Source organism: Moschus berezovskii, chromosome 10 (genome assembly GCF_049115385.1).
Source record: "Moschus berezovskii isolate FMDL1 chromosome 10, NW_MosBer_1.0, whole genome shotgun sequence".
In the NCBI taxonomy this organism is placed as follows: domain Eukaryota; kingdom Metazoa; phylum Chordata; class Mammalia; order Artiodactyla; family Moschidae; genus Moschus; species Moschus berezovskii.
This window is the reverse complement of record NC_142469.1, coordinates 107,558,095-107,578,136: the sequence shown is the minus strand read 5'-3', so window position 1 is coordinate 107,578,136 and position 20,042 is coordinate 107,558,095. Positions and strand designations below refer to the sequence as shown.

General features: G+C 45.9%; 1 protein-coding gene across 1 annotated transcript in view; it reads left to right on the top strand.

Moving 5' to 3' along the window:
- The window catches only part of PDE10A (phosphodiesterase 10A), a 266,588-nt gene that overhangs the window by 233,409 nt on the left and 13,137 nt on the right, over positions 1 to 20,042 (top strand). Inside the window, exons 16-19 of the mRNA XM_055433314.2 lie at positions 713 to 863; positions 2,102 to 2,257; positions 10,424 to 10,596; positions 18,725 to 18,836. Coding sequence (XP_055289289.2) covers positions 713 to 863; positions 2,102 to 2,257; positions 10,424 to 10,596; positions 18,725 to 18,836 — 592 coding nt within the window. The remainder of the gene's footprint in view (positions 1 to 712; positions 864 to 2,101; positions 2,258 to 10,423; positions 10,597 to 18,724; positions 18,837 to 20,042) is intronic.

The window sequence follows — 20,042 nt, the reverse complement described above, 5'->3', positions numbered from 1 at the left end:
AGAGGTTTTCTGAACTCTCATCTCTGGTATTTGCAGAGCCCTGTTTCATATTGATACGCTTTTGTCTTAAGCTGCCTCATAGCCACTGAGAGAGTTGGTGGGGCTCTAAAGAAGTCTGAGTACATTAAAAGAAATACAGTATGTATGACCACACTGTAGAATAAGAGCGTGCGTCATAGTTTTTCATGCAGTGTTACGTATTTGAATGTGATCGTTTGCCACTGCCAGTTAATAATTTGAGTGTACCATGGTAATTTGGATTCCTTTTCAAAGAATAAGCACTCATCTAGAAAATTCTTGTGACGGGCATGTTTGCAGTTTGTGAATGTGAGTGTGCTTTATTGGAAAACCTCTGAAAACACCCTTGAGCAGAGTGATAGCTTTGTTTCTGTCTTGACCCTGCGGGCTTCAGGGGATGCTTGACCATTCAGGAAGTGGTGATGGGAGTTGATGGTAGCGAAGTCAAGCAGATTCTGGGGTCTGCTCGCTGGTGGGCCCGTTACAGTGTCCGAGACGAAGCCGGTAAAGAGTGCTCCTTCCTTGCCAGCTGGAGGAATGTCAGTGAGCTGGTGAACAAGGCTCACGCAGCACCCCCGAAGTCTCCCCGGGGCAGGTGTGCATGGGCCCAGAGCTGTGTGTCTAGAGCAGGACTGTCTCTGGGATGTGTTGTTTCTTTCCCAGCCTCTGTCGTGATGCTGTCTCTCCCACACAGCTTCGAGCTGGAGAAGTTGTGTCGCTTCATCATGTCTGTGAAGAAGAACTACCGCCGGGTCCCCTACCACAACTGGAAGCACGCAGTGACCGTGGCGCACTGCATGTACGCCATCCTGCAGAGCAGCCGCGGGCGCTTCACCGACCTCGAGGTGTGCCTGCGCTCCCTTTCCCTTCCCCGTGTTCAGGTAGCCAGAGTGGACATGCGCACTCTGGGTCTGCAGCCCATTCATGCCAAAATTAAGTGCCACGTTATTCCACGACAAACTTTGCTTCAGTAAACTCATGAGAAGCACAGTTTTAAATGGCAACATCCAAGCATTTTTTCCCATTGTTTTGTATAAGAAAATAGAAATGGAAATTCCAGTGTCACCAAAATGTCCGTCAACGAAGCACTGCTTTTTGTAGTCTCTCTTCCCTGGTAAAGCCTACTCTTCTGAAAGGATGTGTCCTTAGTCGCTCAGTCATGTCCGACTCTTTGTGACCCCACGGACTGTGGCCCACCAGGCTCCTCTGTCCATGGGATTTTCCCAGGCAAGGATACTGGAGTGGGTTGCCATTTCCTTCTCCTCTGAAAGGATGTAGATGAGGCGAATTGTTCTCTTTGCCTTCATGCCCTAAATAATGGCGACTTATCCTATCCACCTGAGAGCCCAGAACATTAAATGCAATTAAAACATAAATGCTGATCTGACCTTCTCCCGCACAAGAGGACAGGGACTCTGATGTTCCACTGCTTTGCAGCCTCTACAGACTTGGAGCTGGTGACACACTCAGAGGGGACGCGGGGACCCCTGTCTGTTCATGCCCTGTTGTCCAGCCCTTCCTTGGCCACCCAGCCCCGAGCTCAGGGACCGGAGCGCCTTAGCCCCAGCTGTGCCGCTCCTAGGCAGACCTTCCTGGTGGCCACGCTGTCCTCTCCATTGGCCCCAGCAGCCGCTGTGAAAGCCCCAACTCAACCCCGTTCTCTCCTCCTGCTCCAGGACACGTGACCCTGCAGAGACAGGGAGCTGCCTGCCCCATGCATTGTGATTTCCTTGTTACAGTCCTCGTTCACGATAACCATACCATCTCTAGAGTTTAGCGTCAAATAGATCTTTGAATGAAGAACGGAAACTGCCCTCTCCTTTTGCAGATTCGCTTTATCTGTCCTTTGGAACCCTTGCTTTAATTTGCCCCCACTTAAACACTTTTTCCAGAGCTCAGCAGGAAACCTCAGTAGTAATTTGGCTGTCAGAGTCAGCCACAGAAAACAAAGTGGTTAAAAAGGAGGCTAGATTATCTGGCATTTTCAATGTTCGTGAGGATGTGGGCTGCATCAGTGAGAGAAGTCAGCATGAGAGTCCCGTTTCTTTGTTTTGAACATCTGTGTGCCGTGTTATTTCTTAAGCGCAAAGGACTGCTCATCGCATGTCTGTGCCATGACCTGGACCACCGGGGCTTCAGCAACAGCTATCTGCAGAAGTTCGACCACCCCCTGGCTGCGCTGTACTCCACGTCCACCATGGAGCAGCACCACTTCTCCCAGACCGTGTCCATCCTGCAGGTGAGCCGCCAGGTCCCCGTCATCTTCAGAGAGAGCCTCCCAGCTTAGGGAGCTGTGGCCCTCTTTAAAACAGCAGCCACATTTTACTGTAGAACCGTTTCTTAGAGTCATCCTCAGATAACTGTGTTTTGTTTTTTTTTTTAAATAAAGGCTCCTTTTTGAAGATTTATATATATATCTATTTTGTAACCACATTTGATTTTTAAGTACCTTATACCCGAGACAAATGAACTCTTTCACATAGTTCATTTAATTCATATGGATTGTCATAGTCTAGAACCAGAATGTGTTGACCAACAAACCTTGAAAGTGAGGCAAATAAGATTTTAAGTGCACTGAAGTTCTCTGTTTCCTCTTGTGTGTGGGTAAGTCTGTTGCTTTGAGATGTTCTTAGTGACTGCTCTGGACACTGACAGTTCTCAACGTCACAGTGAGATGTGTTTGCGTCTTCACGTAAAGCTTTTCCTCAAACTCATCTTGAAGAAGTAGCTATTACCTCGTAGTGGTTTGATTTCCGTCAGAGTTTTTAAAATATGCTCTGTGTTTGACTCAGAATAGTGGACCCCGTTTCTTCCTCTCAGTGTTAGCACCTCGAAGGAGGAAGAGACATCTCATTAGGTCCCCTGATTACAGGTCTGGTTACCGGAAGGATTCTGAATTTACAAGAATGTGAGGCAACCCCCGGCAGGACCTCAGCAGTGACCGCTGCGATCACCTGCAAAGCGGAGGGTGTTTACCGCTCAGGGCAGCCTTCCTTCCTGGAGTAGCCCAGGCCCCCGCCCACCCAGAGCTGGCTCATCCCTCCAGCTCCTCCAGATGGCTCCCCGCTGGCCCCGCTGGCCCCGTGCCTGGTGGTACCGCACACAGGATCTTCCCGAGCCCGGCAGACTGTGTCTGCCCACGCCCCTCTCCTCGGGGCTGCGAAGGTGACCGTGAGCTTGCTGGAGTGCAGGTGCTCCTCTGACTACCTGCCGGGGAGGGGGAGCAGTCTGCCCGAGCCGGAGCCGAGTCCAGCAGGGGCCGAACGTCCCACCCGTCCCCAGGCCGCTTCTGTCCCCGCGAGCAACAGAGTCATCATTCCTGATGGTCCCTGTCCTTCATTTTGTTAAGTGATGGATGGATGGATGGATGGTTTGTATGGATAGGTTCCGTTCTGTCGCTCAGTCGTGTCCGACTCTATGCGACCCCGTGGACTGTAGCCTACCAGGCTTCTCCATCCATGGGATTCTCCAGGCAAGAATACTGGAGTGGGTTACCGTTTCCTTCTCCAGGGGATCTTCCTGACCCAGGGATCGAGCCCGGGTCTCCCGCATTGGAGGCAGACGCTTTAACCTCTGAGCCACCAGGGAAGCCCATGGATAGGTAGATAGATCCATGTATACCTGGGAATTTAAGCAAGAGGAAAGACGTGTATGGATATGTGTGGGTGTGTATGTGTTGGCATGTGTGCGTATGATATAGATATGCATGTGCCTGTATGTGTGTGTATAAGAAATGTGTATTATACATACGCACATATATATATGAAAACACACATATGTGTATGTGTTGGCATGTGTGCGTATGATATAGATATGCATGTGCCTGTATGTGTGTGTATAAGAAATGTGTATTATACATACGCACATATATATATGAAAACACACATACGAAAATGAGCTTTCTGTAGACAGATGTTATAAAACTTTATGACAGTTTATACCTACTTTGCCCTTACTCATCCTGTGAGACTATTTACTTGCACAGGAAGAAAAGCAAATGCCAGAGATGATGTCAGCGTGCTTTCGCTTAGAGATATTCAGGCTTCCCTCAAGCCCATGTGCTTCCTGGGTCCTAAGTGAGTGCATGCATTCGGCTGTGATGACATCTCTGCTATTTAATCTGCCAGTGAATTTTGATAGCGTTCGTAAAGTTTCTTCATAAAGCCTTTTCTAAACATAATAGAGTTAGCTTTTAAAAAGGCCAGAGTTGCAAAGTCCGTTGCTGCCGGATGTACTGAAGCCTGACCTGGGTGATGACAGCAGTCATACAAGCCGGGCAGGGTGGGGAGGGTCTGCCCTGGGCCAGGAAGACTTCCTCTGCTTCTTGCCGCTGACAATGAAGCCAGTGTGAACGGTTTGTGTCATTTTCAGCAAATCCTCAGTGATGTGGGGACTGCATATTACATAATGCAGTGTTTCCAGAATGGTCAGAACATGGTCACTGAAACTCAAGGCAGTGAATTAAGTTCAGTCAAGCTGTTGGCAGCCACAGAGTTGCTGGGGACAATTAGATTCCAAGTATTAGAGAAGGGATTTCAGTCACTGGTGAGGTACGTTTGTGCGTTTGCTCTTGTGTCTTTAGAGAAGGTGCGACCTCGGTAGAGGACTGGGGTCGCTGGCTAGAGGAACCAGCCATGGTCACAGGCTCAGGCGCATCCTGGACTGCCCAGCTCCTCCTGTGCAGCCGTGACTGGGGAAACGGGGTGGGGAATAGACTCATGCATGGCCCCACCCCCATGGGCAGGAGTATTTCGGAGGGTTTTCCTTCGTGTTCTGGAGATGTCTACCCTGCTGATTTTACATGCTCCTGAGTTTTCCTTCTCAGATTCATCCAACTGCCTCTGAGAATTCCTGCCAACAGCAGATGTGCCTCCTAGCACAGGATTTAGGCCCAGGGTACCGTGAGAAGGGCACCAGCCCCGCCCCAGCAGCACGCGAGGGAGGCAAGACCCCGGCCCCCTGCCCATCCGGCCTCCGCCTGCAGCCCCACGGCCCTCCCCGGCTTGCCTCTCGCCCCCCGCGTGTCCGCCCCCGACGCCGAGGTTCTGCCTCCAAACGCTCGATGCGCGGCCGGCCCAGCGCTGCTTATTCTGCGGCTCCCGCCGCGGCGCAGTGACCCCCTCGCCCTCCCGCCTCCAGTCACCAAGTCCCGCCGAGCGAGAGTGTGGTCAGGACGCCCTCCAGGCTAACCAGTTAAGGTGACATCCTCGGTAATGGGAAAAATGCCAGCGTCCGGTCGCTGAACTATCAGACAGCGCTTCGTTAGGAGACACGCACCGCTCTGGGAGCGCTGTCCTGTCCGCCAGCGACCCCTGTACGGAGCGGCTCTCCCCGCGGCCGCCCCGAGCGCCACGCACGCTGCTTCCCTATCGCCGCGCGGACCGCCGCGGTCCTGGGACGGCGCGCCCTTCGGCCAGGCGGCCGGAGAGAAAGCCTTCACTCTGATGGATGGGGGAGCTGCCCACAGGCCTTCTCCAGGCCGTGCGTGCGCGCGGGCGCGCGTGTGTGTATCAGTCCTGTTCACCCCAAGGCTGACTTTTAGGGGTTGCTGCACTTCCTTAGTGGACAGTCTGGACAACGGCGGGTGGGGGGCACGGGGACGAGGACCCCATGTGCCCACAGCAGCAGGGATGCACAGCGAGACTGAGCCAATGGCCTTGGCAGCTGACCTCAGTCCAGCACCCACACACACAGTGTTATTCGTGCTACAGGCTGGGTATCCGTCGCAGCAGAGGGGGCCGGCGGCTGTCTATCGTTCACCCTTGCGGGTGTCTGTCCTGGTCCAGGGGGCCGACGGGTGTCTGTCCTGGTACAAGGTGGGGCGAGCGGATGTCTGTCCTTCACCCTGGCCCGCACGTTCATCCGTGAGGAGGATGCAGGGAAGTTCCCTCCCCGCTGGGCGGCGGGAGAAGGTCCGGTCAGGAATGAAGGAGGCAGTCTCCGTGAACCAGGAGAGGAGACAGGCTCTGGTTCTCAGCGGGGCTGAGCCGCAGTGTCTCAGCGGCCCTGGGGCTGCCCTCCTGTGATGGAGCCGGGCTGTGTGCAGGCCGCAGCCGGCTGGACAGAAGTGCCGGCTGGCGTCCGCGGTGGACGCCGCACGGGCCCTTCTGGACACCGCAGCCTTCTGTGTGGCCAGCAGGGACCTTCCCTGGGGATATCCCAGATTCTGCCTTCGCTGGATGCTGTCTGTCTGACTGCCTTTTTCCCCTGGTGACCGCCGTTTCCCCAGGCCTGTGATTCTCAGGTCTGCCTTCCACATATATGTCTGAACGCGTTACTTTCCTGTTTAAAAAGTAACCAGTAGGTGCCACAGTGTCAAGAATAAAGTTCCTTTCTTAACTGATACGCAGTCCTTGATGAACGGCCCCTGCCTGCTCCAGAACCCGTTGCATCTACAACACGTCTGTGGCTCCAGACTCTTCCTGACTCTGCCCTGTCCAGTTCCCACTTTCTTTCTTTCTTTCAAGCGTGTCCTTGTCTTCACGGCTCAGCTCAGGCATTTCCTCCTCCAGCGAAATTATTGTATGATGTCTCCAATAGCTGGGGCGCAGGTGTGTGCCCCTTCACTCGGCCCTGAGCCCCTCAGACGCCCAGAGAGGCCTCACATGCCCCCGGAAGCTTCTGTGAGTTTAGCGCCCCTCTCCTCTGAATGGTAAGGCCTGTTCATCGCTGCCGCTGCAGGCCTCTGCCGCGTCTGCTGACATGGGCGGTGTGGGCAACGTGAAGACTGTGGACTCAGAGTGGGAGAGGGCAGAGCAGTGTGGGCACAGTTTGGAGACTGGAAACTGCCAGCTTTTATTTAGGGGGAAGCGAGTGTGTCCTCAGGACAGAGCATGTAGGGGGCTCAGTTGTGGAGTCAAGTGGAATGATTTCAGGTACGGAGACTAGTCTGTGTGGACAGTGACTGAATAAGCTCTGTTTTCTTGTCTAAAACGCACCCGTGTATTAGTGTTAGAATACTAAATCCATGTTAATGTTCATTCAGCATTCCTTTATTTAATATTCATAATAATGTTCATTTTAATATTAAAAATGTATTTCATGAGAAGATGTTAATGATTGTTTTGAATACTGAAGCTACCCTTTTTCTGTCTTTTGCCTTCTGTGAATACCTCATGGTAGGTACCCCAAAGTCGACATTTTAGAAACCAGACCAATTAGGAATGATTATTCTCATTACTCAGAACACTGTCTCACTATTCCACTAACCTTAAATTGCCTAGTGCTGTTGAAATATGTTCAGGTTTTTAAACCATCGTCTTTATCCCAACATTTTGGGATCCCGTGACGTTTTCATGAGCTTTTCTAGCAGTAGCATTTCTGGGACACAGTCCATCTGCAGGTAGATTTTACTGTAAACAGTAGGTAGGATTTACTGTTGTCTGTTGCAACTGTAGCAAAATTGGTGTACTTAATACTCAACACTGTCCCCACTTACAAGCTACAATGTGTTAGTATATTACAGAGGTTAGCTGAAATCCATCCTTTTCTACAGATGTATCCTAAATAGATAGGCATGGTCTCCGGCCATCCCGTTCACTTCTGGGCATACAGGTTTGTTTGCTTGTTTCTCCTTCTCTCTCTCCCTGAAGTCTGCCTGCAGAAGTTATCCTGCTAGATTTTATCACCATCACAGTCATCATAGTCATTGCTTCATCATTTTTGTACTGTGCTTAGTCGCTCAGTCGTGTCCAACTCTCTGTGACTCCCTGGACTGCAGCCCACCAGGCTCCTCTGTCCAAGGGATTCTCCAGGCAAGAATACTGGAGTGGGTTGCCATGCCCTCCGCCAGGGGATCTTCCCGACCCAGGAATTGAACCTGGGTCTCTCCCACATTGCAGGTGGATTCTTTACCGTCTGACCCACCAGGGAAGCCCTCATCATTTTTAGGTACTTCCAATAAACAAGAATTTTGCACTTATCAATACATTTGATTTTTGTGGAATCCGGAGAGACAGGTATTATTATTCGTGTCCATTTTACAGATAAGAATAATGTACATCAAAGAGGTTAGGTTACTTGCTCATTATCACACAGCTTGTAAGGGGCAGAAGGATATTAAAAACCAGAGTTGTTTGACTCCAAAATCTGTGTTCTTAATTACAGCGTTCTTATATTTCCTAGTCAGTGGTTTGATGCAGTTGGCAATTTAACATCAAAGTAAATGCTGATACTTTTCACAGCATCATTGCTTTGAATCCCTGATGCCATCAGTTGCATCATTGGCCTTTTCCCTTCCAAAGTCCCAGAATGCATCAGTGTTGCCTGTTGCTCCCACGGTAGTCGGGGATAGGGGGCAGGACTGCTGGACAGTGAGGTCTGGGCTGGTCCTCTTTAGTCAGATAAAAATGTCACTAGTGTCTCAGCAAGCACTTCACTTTAGCTATATATCAAAGATTTACTGAAATTTTATCATTTGAAAGTGAAATCATAAGTTTGAAAGGGATTTATAATCTTAGACCATTCTACAGATATCATTGTCAGAAGAAGAACCGATTATAAGTAACTCCATTGTTGCGTTTATCATAGGATAATTTAAATACAAATATAATATCTTCAGTTCAGTTCAGTTCAGTCACTCAGTCGTGTCCGACTGTTTGCGACCCTGTGAATCACAGCACGCCAGGCCTCCCTGTCCATCACCAACTCCCGGAGTTCACTCAGTCTTATGTCCATCGAGTCGGTGATGCCATCCAGCCATCTCATTCTCTGTCGTCCCGTTCTCCTCCCACCCCCAATCCCTCCCAGCATCAGACTCTTTTCCAGTGAGTCAACTCGTCGCATGAGGTGGCCAAAGTATTGGAGTTTCAGCTTTAGCATCAGTCCTTCCAATGAACACCCAGGACTGGTCCCCTTTAGAATGGACTGGTTGGATCTCCTTGCAGTCCAAGGGACGCTCGAGAGTCTTCTCTAGCACCACAGTTCAAAAACATTAATTCTTCGGTGATCAGCTTTCTTCACAGTCCAACTCTCACATCCATACGTGACCATAACAGTAGATAATTCAGAAAGATTCTGATAAGAACACACAGCCTTATTTCAGAGTAATAGGAAGCAGAGAATGTCTTACTGAGGTATCTGATTTTGTAAAGAAATGTACTTTAATGATTTCAAGTTTGTAATATATTTTATCAGTCAGTAAATACAGTTTAAGACAACTAGAAACAAAAGTCAATTCATAGTACAATTATGAAAGCGTTAGTTGCTCAGTCGTGTCCAACTCTTTGAGACCCCATGGACTATACAGTCCACGGAATTCTCCAGGCTAGAATACTGGATGGAGTAGCTGTTCCCTTCTCCAGGGGATCTTCCCAGCCGAGGGATCAAACCCAGGACTCCCACATCGCAGGCAGATTCTTTACAGCTCAGTAGTAGCTCAGTACAGTTATGTTGACTAATAACTCACTAAAAAATAACTGATGAGCCCACAAGTTGAGTCTCAACCTTTTTTGTTTGATCAGAAATGACACATTTTAATCTCAATTACAAATCAAAACTTAAAATTCTGAGGGAAATTATTGGAAAAAGGTTTAAGAGATTCACATATAGAAGAATAATTCTGAGAAAATAGAATCCAAATGCCAGGTGTTTGGTCTTGTTTAGGGTGATGATCTGCTGTGTCCATGTACTGTGAGAAAAAAAAAAGATGGTCTTACAGTTTTTGTACCTCAGGGATGTGTGTTTTATGTAAAAGCATTCTTGCCTGTAGGGAGAGTTTTTAATATGCCTATGAATTTTCCAGTAGTGGGACATTTTCTTCTATGGTACAGAGTAATCAGGCTGGTATTCAATAGGTTTGCAGAAATGAACAAGGGTGTAGATGATTCTTTAACCATTAATTTCTACTATAATATGAAAACTACCAAAATTTTTAATTAGTGTAAAAGGAAAATTCTTTCACTTAAATATTTTACATATTCCAATCCTTTAATTACTTACTGGAAATATCCCCAAAGTAGGTATCTATTTAAATCGCTGGAATTCTGTGGTGGGAAATGTTATGTGGTTTAAATAGTTCATTTAAGTGGTAGCTTCACTGTTCTATCATAAGGAGAAACCAAAACACTGATTTCATTAGTCATTTCAAGCTATCCTTTTGTTCCCCCCAAATGTGTCCTGAAAGTGCTAGTCGCTCAGTCATGTCCGACTCTTTGCGACCCCATGGACTGTAGCCTGTCAGGCTCCTCTGTCCATGGAGTTCTTGCAGGCAAGTTTACTGGAGTGAGTTGCCATTTCCTCCTCCAGAGGATCAAACCCGGGTCTCCCGCATTGCAGGCAGATTCTGTCCTAAATGACAACCGACTGTTGTTTCCCGTCACCAACCGTGTCATGAAGCGGGAGCCGGTGCCTGCTGTCGGCTTGTGGGTGTTTGTGCTTATGAGTGTCTGTTTGTGTCTTCCCCTAGTTGGAAGGGCACAACATCTTCTCCACCCTGAGCTCCAGCGAATACGAGCAGGTGCTTGAGATCATCCGCAAAGCCATCATCGCCACAGACCTCGCTCTGTACTTCGGCAACCGGAAGCAGCTGGAAGAGATGTACCAGACGGGATCGCTGAACCTCAATAACCAATCGCATAGGTAAAAAGCACTTCTGAAAGTTCAGTAGCCCAGGCAGTGTTATTTGGAATAAATGTGTATTTTAAAGCAAAAGCGTAATTTCAAATTTATATTTGAAAAAAGAAATGTAAAGAGAATTTATGTGGTTTTTTTGTTTGTTCTATGTGCACTTTATACTTACTTTGGGTATTTCATTACTTGACAAGATCGCTGACAGTGTATTGTGAAGACAACTGAAATACGAATTGGAATTTACACTGGTCGCATAGGAATGGGTGCTGTCAAAGAGAAGTCACTCTGCAAGACGCTTCTCCTTGGATTTATCACAGTCCAGCTGACCTCTCAGACTCGGAAGCAAATAGAAATGGATTCATCAGAATCCAAATCTTATTCGCCAAGCCAGTGTGATTGATGTGTAAGACTTGCATTCCATGTTATTGATCTACAAATGTGTATTCTACCTACACACATCAGAATATTGGCACTCAGTGTGGTCACAATCTTAGGAAACTGAGTGGCCATCGGGAGTCTGTTTGAACATGGAGTCAAAACAGAAAGAATGAGCGTCGTTAAATGTTCCAGTGGCATCAGGCTGAGGTGGCTTGATTCCTTTTTTTCTGAGAAGGTGTGACTTGCCTGCTAGATTCAGGAATGCATCAGGCGTTTTCTTTGTGAGCCTGTCCACCCATCTGTCCGTTAGATCTCAGTCCATTGGCTAAAATGCCTCTTGCCCTGGCCAGTGTGTAGGTGGTTACCACCAGCTTCTCTTTCTAGGGCTTTGCTCTCGCAGGTGCATATCTGACCAAGTCCATCTTAAGTGATACATCTTTAGACCTGGGAACACTTGGTTACTGGTTCATTCTAGTCCTGCTGAACTTGAATCCACTCTTTATTCAGGCGCTTTGTGTGCTCTACTCTGTGATCCATTAAGGTACTGGTCCTAACGTTTCTTTCCACAGGAATCTACTTTTAGTTTTTAGAAGCAATTTGCTCAGGGGTCCCAAACACAAAACTTTACATTTACAAGTAACTACAGACAGATGCATAATAAACTGTATCTCCTCAGGAATATGATCATCAAACGTTTTACGGGGAGTCACTTTGAGGAAAAGAAGTGCATCTTAACTTCACAGAGTTGTCTGGACACGTTGCTGGGAGCCTCCCAGGATGCTGGGAGCGTCCGAGTCACGCAGACACCTGCCCCTCTGCCTGCAGCCCGAGCGGTGCAGAGTGATTTGCAGTCTTCATCTGTCTCTGCCTCTGGCAGATTTCATGTGTCGTTCTTGTGCCAGGACCTGTGGGAACAGATGTTTGTTCACAGTTCTCTTTCTTATGCAATTATAAGATCGGAGAAATACACCCGACATTACGGCATCCGTCGGGTCGCTGAAAACTCTGTGTCTCCATTTTCTTTAGGTTACAAAGAAGAGCCGTGTAAATAGGATCAAGTTTCTTGCATATGTTTTTAGAAAAATATTATGATAATAATAGCATTATTATAAAATAGATAATTTTAAAAATCTAATTGCAAATGATATACTTGGTGCATCATGCGTGTATGTGTGTTAGTGGTGTATGCTGTGTAGTTATGATGATTGTATAATTTGGGAGTGATTAGTAATTTTAAAGGTAATGCATATTTGTTTTATCCATTTAAAGAGTGCAGCCATATGCAAGGAAAGCAGTAATAGAGCCGTCCGTCAGTGTGTCGGTGGGGGAGGCATTCGTTCCCTGACCCCTGCAGCTACCAGAACACTGCTGCTCAAGCCCCTCCTATGGAATGGCCCCATAGAATTGATACTGTCACAGCCCTGTCCACACAGCATAAATGAGAAGCCCGAGGGTCCCTGCTTCTGTTCTGGTCCACAGCTAATAGCGTCCTTGGTGTGGTACCATCCCATGCATTCCCCTGTGTTTATTCACAGCTGTGTGTTTGTGCACGAACCTAGATTTTTAAACAAAAACGTGATCACAGAGCTTCCTCAGTATCTGGGGTTGGCTCATTAACCTTCTTTCTATTAATCAAATGTTTCTAGAATTTTGCACTATTATTAATTCTGTAATCAACTCTCTTACTACTGTCCTTTAAAAATGTATATCGTATCACATATGGTGTTAGAAAACTAGACAAATTTGTTAAATTTTCTAAAAGAACTGTAGAAATTCACACTTCTTCTAACACAGGGCAAAAGCCATTTCTCTTTAAATATGCCATTCTCTGATAGATGCCTGCATTCAAGGTCTTTTCATGTTTGTTGGCTGTTGTTCCTACTTCTATTTATTCACAATTTGTGTGTTTTTTCTGTTGGAGTCTTTACATTTTTTTACAAATCAGTTTACATTCTAATTTTTGTTAAGGCTATTAAGATTTTCTCTGTCATATGTTACATTTTCTTTTAAGTGTCTTTCAAAAACTTTATTCCTATTTTAACTGCAAAGAAATTTAATTTCTTGAGTCCAAATCTGTCATTTGTTTTTATCAAATCTGGTTTCCTGTCTTGCTTACGAAGGCCTTCCCTATCCTCAAAGGAGTGTAAATTGTACTTAAATTTTTCTTTGCATACTTTTGTAATTAGATCTTAATGCTTCTTGAATTACATTTTTATGAGCATAACTTTATTTCTTCCTGATGGGTTAAATCAATCCCATTCAGTTAACGATCTCTTTTTTTCCATTGAATTGGAGTTTTCATATAGACTAAAATATTTCTTTTGACTCCTTAAGCCATTTAAATGTTATTGTCTAACTCTCAACTGTGGTCATACTATTTTGACTATTGTAACTATGTTAAAATTTATCATGCATATACCTGGCAAGATAATTTTCATGTTTCAATTGCTTTCCAAAAACTTCATGGAAATTGGTACTTAATAAATGTATTTATATATATATATATATATATTTATAAGAAAAACTTCAAACTTAAGAAAGGTAGAAATTATGCTGAAATATATACTAATACCCACATTCAGAGCTTCCCTGGTGGCTCAGATGGTAAAGCGTCTGCCTGCAATGCAGGAGACCTGGATTCGATCCCTGGGTTGGGAAGATCTCCTGGAGAAGGAAATATATAAATTCATAACTTTTTAAATACTGGAAACTGTATTTCCATTAAAAATTGGAAAAATACATTCACAAGTGATAAAAATCTATGATATGACTGTATAATTTTACTAACAAAAAGTGATAGGATCTGTGCAAACAAACCACATAAAATATGATTCAAGACTAAAGAGTCACAGCAATGCTCTTGGATAAGAAGCCAATATACTCTCACTTACAAGTGAAGAGATAAATGTAATATAGCTGCAATTAAAATCCCAAGGTGGATATTTTTAATTGAAAACAAATTTGATAGAACGTTATTTTTGTTTATAAGTATTCACTACGAAGAGGCTAAAAGGTCATTATGTGTGTAATTTATATGGAAGTGGCACAGTGAAAAATAGGCAAAAAATATTTTAAAATGTTAATAATTCTTAAATGTGGGTGAAGTCGCTCAGTCATGTCCGACTCTCCAGGAGATCTTCCCAACCCAGGGATCGAACCCAGGTCTCAGGTTTGCTTCATGTGTTTAGAGACTTCACTAGGTGCCTAGACATCCGTGTGTCTCTTGTCTTCTCCACGATGGAGCCTCGTCTCACTGTGAGATTCTCTTTTTATCCTGGTGATGCCTCTCACTTAAAGCTGTCTGTGTCTCACAGCCACACCGGCCTTCCCGTGCTCGCTTCAGTTCAGTTCAGTCGCTCAGTCATGTCCGACTCTTTGCCACCCCGTGGTCTCATGGGGTTCTCAAGGCAGGAATACTGAAGTGGTTTGCATTCCCTTCTCCAGTGGACCACGTTTGGTCAGAACTCTCCACCATGACCCGTCCGTCTTGGGTGGCCCTACACGCCATGGCTCACAGCTTCATTGACTGAGACGAGGCTGTGGTCCATGTGGTCAGATGGACTAGTTCCCTGTGATTGTGGTCACTTACTGGCATGTAATGTTTTTCCCAGCGCTTTACTGCTGCACTGTCTGCATCTTTATGTTTAAAGTGTGGCTTGTCATCAGCAGTAGTTGAGACTTTCAGTTGCTGCTTCCTTTAGGACTCTCAGTTCCTTGGCTTTCAAAGAAAGATTTTTTTTTTAATTTGTATTGGCATGTGTTAGTTTCTGCTGTACTGTTGATGGAAATGTAAATCAATGCAACCATGATAGACAACAATATAGAGTTTCCTTAAAATTGGAGAAGGAAATGGCAACCCACTCCAGTATTCTTGCCTGGAAAGTCCCATGGACACAGGAGTCTGGTGGCTACAGTCCATGGGGCCGCAGAGTCGGACACGACTGAGCACTCATGCACTGCCTGACACTCCTCCTACTTTCTTTGTCTCCACTTGTAGTTCAGTTGCTAAGTCGTGTCCAACCCCATGGACTGCAGCACACCAGGCTTCCCTGTCCACCTTCTCCTGGAGCTTGCTCAAACTCTTGTTCATTGAGTCAGTGATGCCATCCAACCATCTCATCCTCTGTTGTCCCCTTCTCCTCCTGCCTTCAGTCTTCCCCAGCATCAGGGTCTTTTCCAACGAGTCAGTTCCTTGCATCAGGTGGCCAAAGTATTGGAGCTTCAGCTTCAGCATCAGTCCTTCCAGTGAATATTCAGGGTTGGTCTCCTCCAGGGTGGACTGGTTGGATCTCTGCAGTCCAGGGGTCTCTACCGTCACCTCAATTCAAACTGCTCTGCTCGCACCTCTAGATGGTCGGTATTCTCCCATAGGACTTCTCAGCAGCCTCCCTCCCCACACAGGTCTTCAGTCCATCCTCCATTGAGCACACCTAAGGGACCTCTTTAAAAGCGTGTCATGCCGCTCTTGTACCCGCAGCCTCCAGTTGCTTGCTGTCAGACTGTTCCCGTCTGTCTCCAGACTCAGCGACAAGCAGCCCACGCCCCACCTCCCTGCTGCGTTTGCCAGACTGGCTTTCCTGCTGTTCCGCAAACACTCGGCGCTTATTCCCGAGTTAGGACTTGCACACTGTCATCTCCACTGGACTCTCACTCATCCTCATATGTTTGCCTTCTTCAAAGTGTTTTTCTATAGATTCATTGAATGAAAAATTTCTCCTTACCTTCTGCTTTTCGCCACTAGAACATTACTCCTACAAGTTCAGTTCAGTTCAGTTCAGTCGCTCAGTCATGTCCAACTCTTTGTGATCCCATGAATCGTAGCACGCCAGGCCTCCCTGTCAAACACCAACTCCCAGAGTTCACCCAAACCCGTGTCCATTGAGTCGGTGATGCCATCTAACCATCTCATCCTCTGTCATCCCCTTCTCCTCCTGCCTTCAGTCTTTCCCAACATCAGGGTCTTTTCAAATGAGTCAACTCTTTGCGTGAGGTGGCCAAAATATTGGAGTTTCAGCTTCAACATCAGTCCTTCCAATGAACACCCAGGACTGATCTCCTTTAGAATGGACTGGTTGGATCTCCTTGCAGTCCAAGGGACTGTCAAGAGTCTTCTCCGACACCACAGGTCAAAAGCATCCATTCTTCTGAGCAGGGCTTATTTTACTCATTTCCAGAGCTGTGTCTGACACATTCAGGCCTCCAGAACCTTTTGGAATAAATGAATGTAGTGAACCGCTGCCCCGCCCCCCGCCCTGAAGTTACCCTCCTGAGAACCGTCAGTAGTAGAGGCATCATGTACCGGGCTCTCACTGCAGTGTTCTTAGTGAGGAGGACAGGCAAGGTCATGCCAAGAGCACAGCTGGCATAAACTCCATCCCTTTCAGAGCTGGCTGTGTGGATGCAGCATGAATTACGTCTCCATGCTGCAGTCCGTGGGGTCACAAGGAGTCAGACATGCCTGAGCTGCTGAACCAGTGAGTCACCAGTTAGGCCTGTGTCCCATCCATAGAAAGAAATGACACGATTCCAATTCAAGTTAATGTTTCCAGGAAACCATGACTATCCCACTAATTTGTCATTAACAGTAAAAACCAAAAAAAAAAAAAAAAGTAATTTTTTAAAGGCATTTAATACAGATCTTATCTGTCTTGTTTTTATTTGTTTGGTTAACAGTAAAATACTGATAAATTTGTTTTTCTAAGTAATTTTGACAGTAAAGTCTGAATGGTAAGGAGGTTATTATCCTTTCAACCCTAATAGTAAGGATTCTGCCTGCGGAGTCATATCCAGGAAGAGAAGTGGTTCACATGCTTTCTAGTGCCCATTTCTGTTAACAAGTTTTTTCCTTAGATTTATGAGATAAGAAATCTTTCTTGAGATGAAGCCTATTGCAATATTTATCCAAAAGAAATGAATGCTGATTCTTTTGTGTGAATGTAGACTGAATGAGACTGAATTATTTAAGTCTCATGAGATAATTACTTGTTAACAAAATAATAGTATTTTTCATGTTTTGTTCCTGTTTCAATGAACTGGCCTGTTAAGCAAACAGAAATGCAGTCGTTGTTTTAGAAGCCCAAATCCAGAAATAAATATTTTTCCTGTAAACCACAAAATGCTTAGGAAACTACCTCATCTAGAAAACGTGGGCTTTCTGATCATTTTAAGGGATTTATATCTTCATATGACACCTGTTTTGGGGTTACAGGGTGAGTACACGTTTTAAGTCTCAGTGACATTTTTAAAGTCATGAAGACTGCCTGTTAGACATACGATTCCCACTTGTCCTTATGAGAAGTGAGCTTGTAGAAGAGATTACTAACGCTGTGCTCAGTCGCTCAGTCATGTCCGACTCTTTGCAACCCTTTGGGCGGTAGCCCGACAGGCTCCACTGTCCATGGGATTTCTCAGGCAGAATACTGGAGTGGGCTGCCATTTCCTTCTCCAGAGATCTTCCCAACCCAGGGATCGAACCCATGTCTCTTGTGTCTCCTGCAGTGGCAGGTGGATTCGTTACCACTGAGCCACCTGGCTAATGGGCTGAAAGAAACTGGCTGATGGGAAATATCAGTACAAGACCTCACAAGTGCTCGGCACCAAAGACCTGGATAATAGACGAAGCAGGGTCTCCCGGACATCCAGGAATCTTTGCTTGGGGGAGCACCCCTAAATCAGAAGCTCCAGCCAAGCCTCTGGCTCTGCTGCGAGCCCTGGTGGACAGGCTCAGGCCCCAGGGCAGCCCTTGCCCACAGATGGGGTCTGTCTGCACCCCCCCAGGAAGCTCGGCGACCTTGAGCAGCAGCAGAGTCCTCAGACTCTGGAGTTTAGGTGGGAGGGGCAATGGAGACATCTTCTCGCTTGTTACGAGGTTTTGTGTCTTTCTCGATAATTTGCCTTCTGTCGTTATGCAATTAGCTTTGTAAAAGTTTAAGTCAGTATATTAAAAGCTCTTAATAGCTAGCGCGTAGTGCCACACTTAAGTGTAGACTTCATTTAGGGTGACCCCGTGTCATTAGACCAAATCCATTAAAATTATATGGGAGATGTGTATGTTTGAATACTTTTTAGGCAATTTTTACTTGTCCTCTAGAGGAAAGACTGAATAAACCATATTGGGGGGGGGGGCGGTGGGAAGACCTCGAACACATAGCGGTGAGCACAAAGCAATTGAGGAGAAAAAACCCTCCTTTCTGTGGGGATGTCAGCATCTGTACAGTGGTCGGCGGCCCTACGCTTCACTGCAGGCGAGGCAGTGAGAGCTGTCTGGAAATCTGAGTCCTCTGGCTGCTCCTGGACTGTTTACACCTCATTTGTATGTCACATTCTCCTTCTACAAAATGAAAGGATTGGGTAGGTTTTCTTTTTTCCCCCAAGGTTTCTTTCCACTCTAAAGTTTCACAATCCCATGAAATTCAAAATCTGGTTCATGGCGGTCAGGTATAGCAGGGATTTAGAAGGTGTCAGGGCCAGGCCGGCATGGCATCGCATTTCAGCAGGGAGCAGGAGCGGAGTATGCACTCTTCATGGGACCAGGGAGAGCGATGACTGGTGTTCTCACGGTTAAAGTGACCCCGTCGCTTAATTGAGTCCTTTCTCTCCTTTCAGCTGCATCTGCTCTGAAATGCTGTCTTTCCTCCCTGCTGCACGCAGCAGTGCCAGCCTGAAGCCGTGCTCGGACCTGAAACGGCGGAAGTCTTCCTAGCTGTTCTCATACCTGTGCAAACGCTGCGGTGACCAGTCTTGTCTCGTTGTGTTCTAGAGACCGTGTCATCGGTTTGATGATGACCGCCTGTGATCTTTGTTCTGTGACAAAGCTGTGGCCAGTGACGAGACTGACGGCCAACGACATATATGCAGAATTCTGGGCGGAGGTACGTCCTGGGGTTTCATATGAACGCAGACGATGTTAAGAAATGAGGAAAAATTGAGGGGTTGTTCAATACAGGGATAATGTAGTAACGATACCTTAGCTGCTCGTGTTGCTCGAAGTTCCTTAAAAAGCTCTATTGTGTAGCATTCATACAGGTATAAAGTCAGAGCGTCCAACTTGGATATGTGTGTAAATTCCCCGATCTCCACTGAAACGGTTCAGGAACTGATTCCCTGAGCAGCAGTGCAGCAGTTTTCTTTATTTAATAGCCAATCCTTGTCATCCATTCAATAATTATCAGTGGTCATCCCTTTTATGGCCACTAGGGAAAGTATTAAGAGGGACCCACGACATCTCAGGCTGTATTGCCTGCAGCAGAAAATTTGAGAGACTAATGATGTACCATAGAAACCTGAGATTAAACTGTGAATACGCCAAACAGCCAATTAAGCTGCAAATTATGAGTTCCACAGGAATTAATTCATGAGCTCATGAATTCCCGACATATGGAACAACTATGTAAATTGCTTTCTTGAATACCTTTTCTTGACTGAATTATCGAAATTATCAGAAATGTGTCTTTGCTCCTCAATTAGCTCTCTGAGTTTGTCATGAATAAGTAAGATATAATTCTCTTGTTCAAATGAATCCACAGATGCTTAGATCCCTGCATATTAAAAATAAGGTTATGAAAAAAAGCTATAAAATGTTTGTGCACCTCATTTGGGTGGAAGAAGTCAATTTGGAGGACAAAGAGTGTGGTGAAACCATAGATCTCATACCTTGAATCTCATCCCATAGAAGAACAGGTATAAAAAGTAAAAAAAAAAAAAAAAAAACCACAGTAAACCATTCAGGTAATGATTTATAGAAATGGCCTATGATGTTGGTTTTGTCTCATAATAGTAATACCAAAGAAGTTTTTATTGAGTGAGGACCACAGGCCTTGGGTTGATTATACTGAAGGTATTACTTCTATACCAGCTTCCCTGGTAGCTCAGCTGTACATATTATATATGCATCCTCTTGAATGTTTCCTTTTTTTATTATTATTATTTTATCGTGTGTGTGTATCAAAATCTAGTTACTCTCAGACTCAAGATTGTTTTTAAATGTACATGTCTGAGCTGTAATGTTTGACTTTGTTATCACAATCAGCTTAATTTGCGTGTATGTCTAAACTAGTAACACAGTTAATGCTATACTA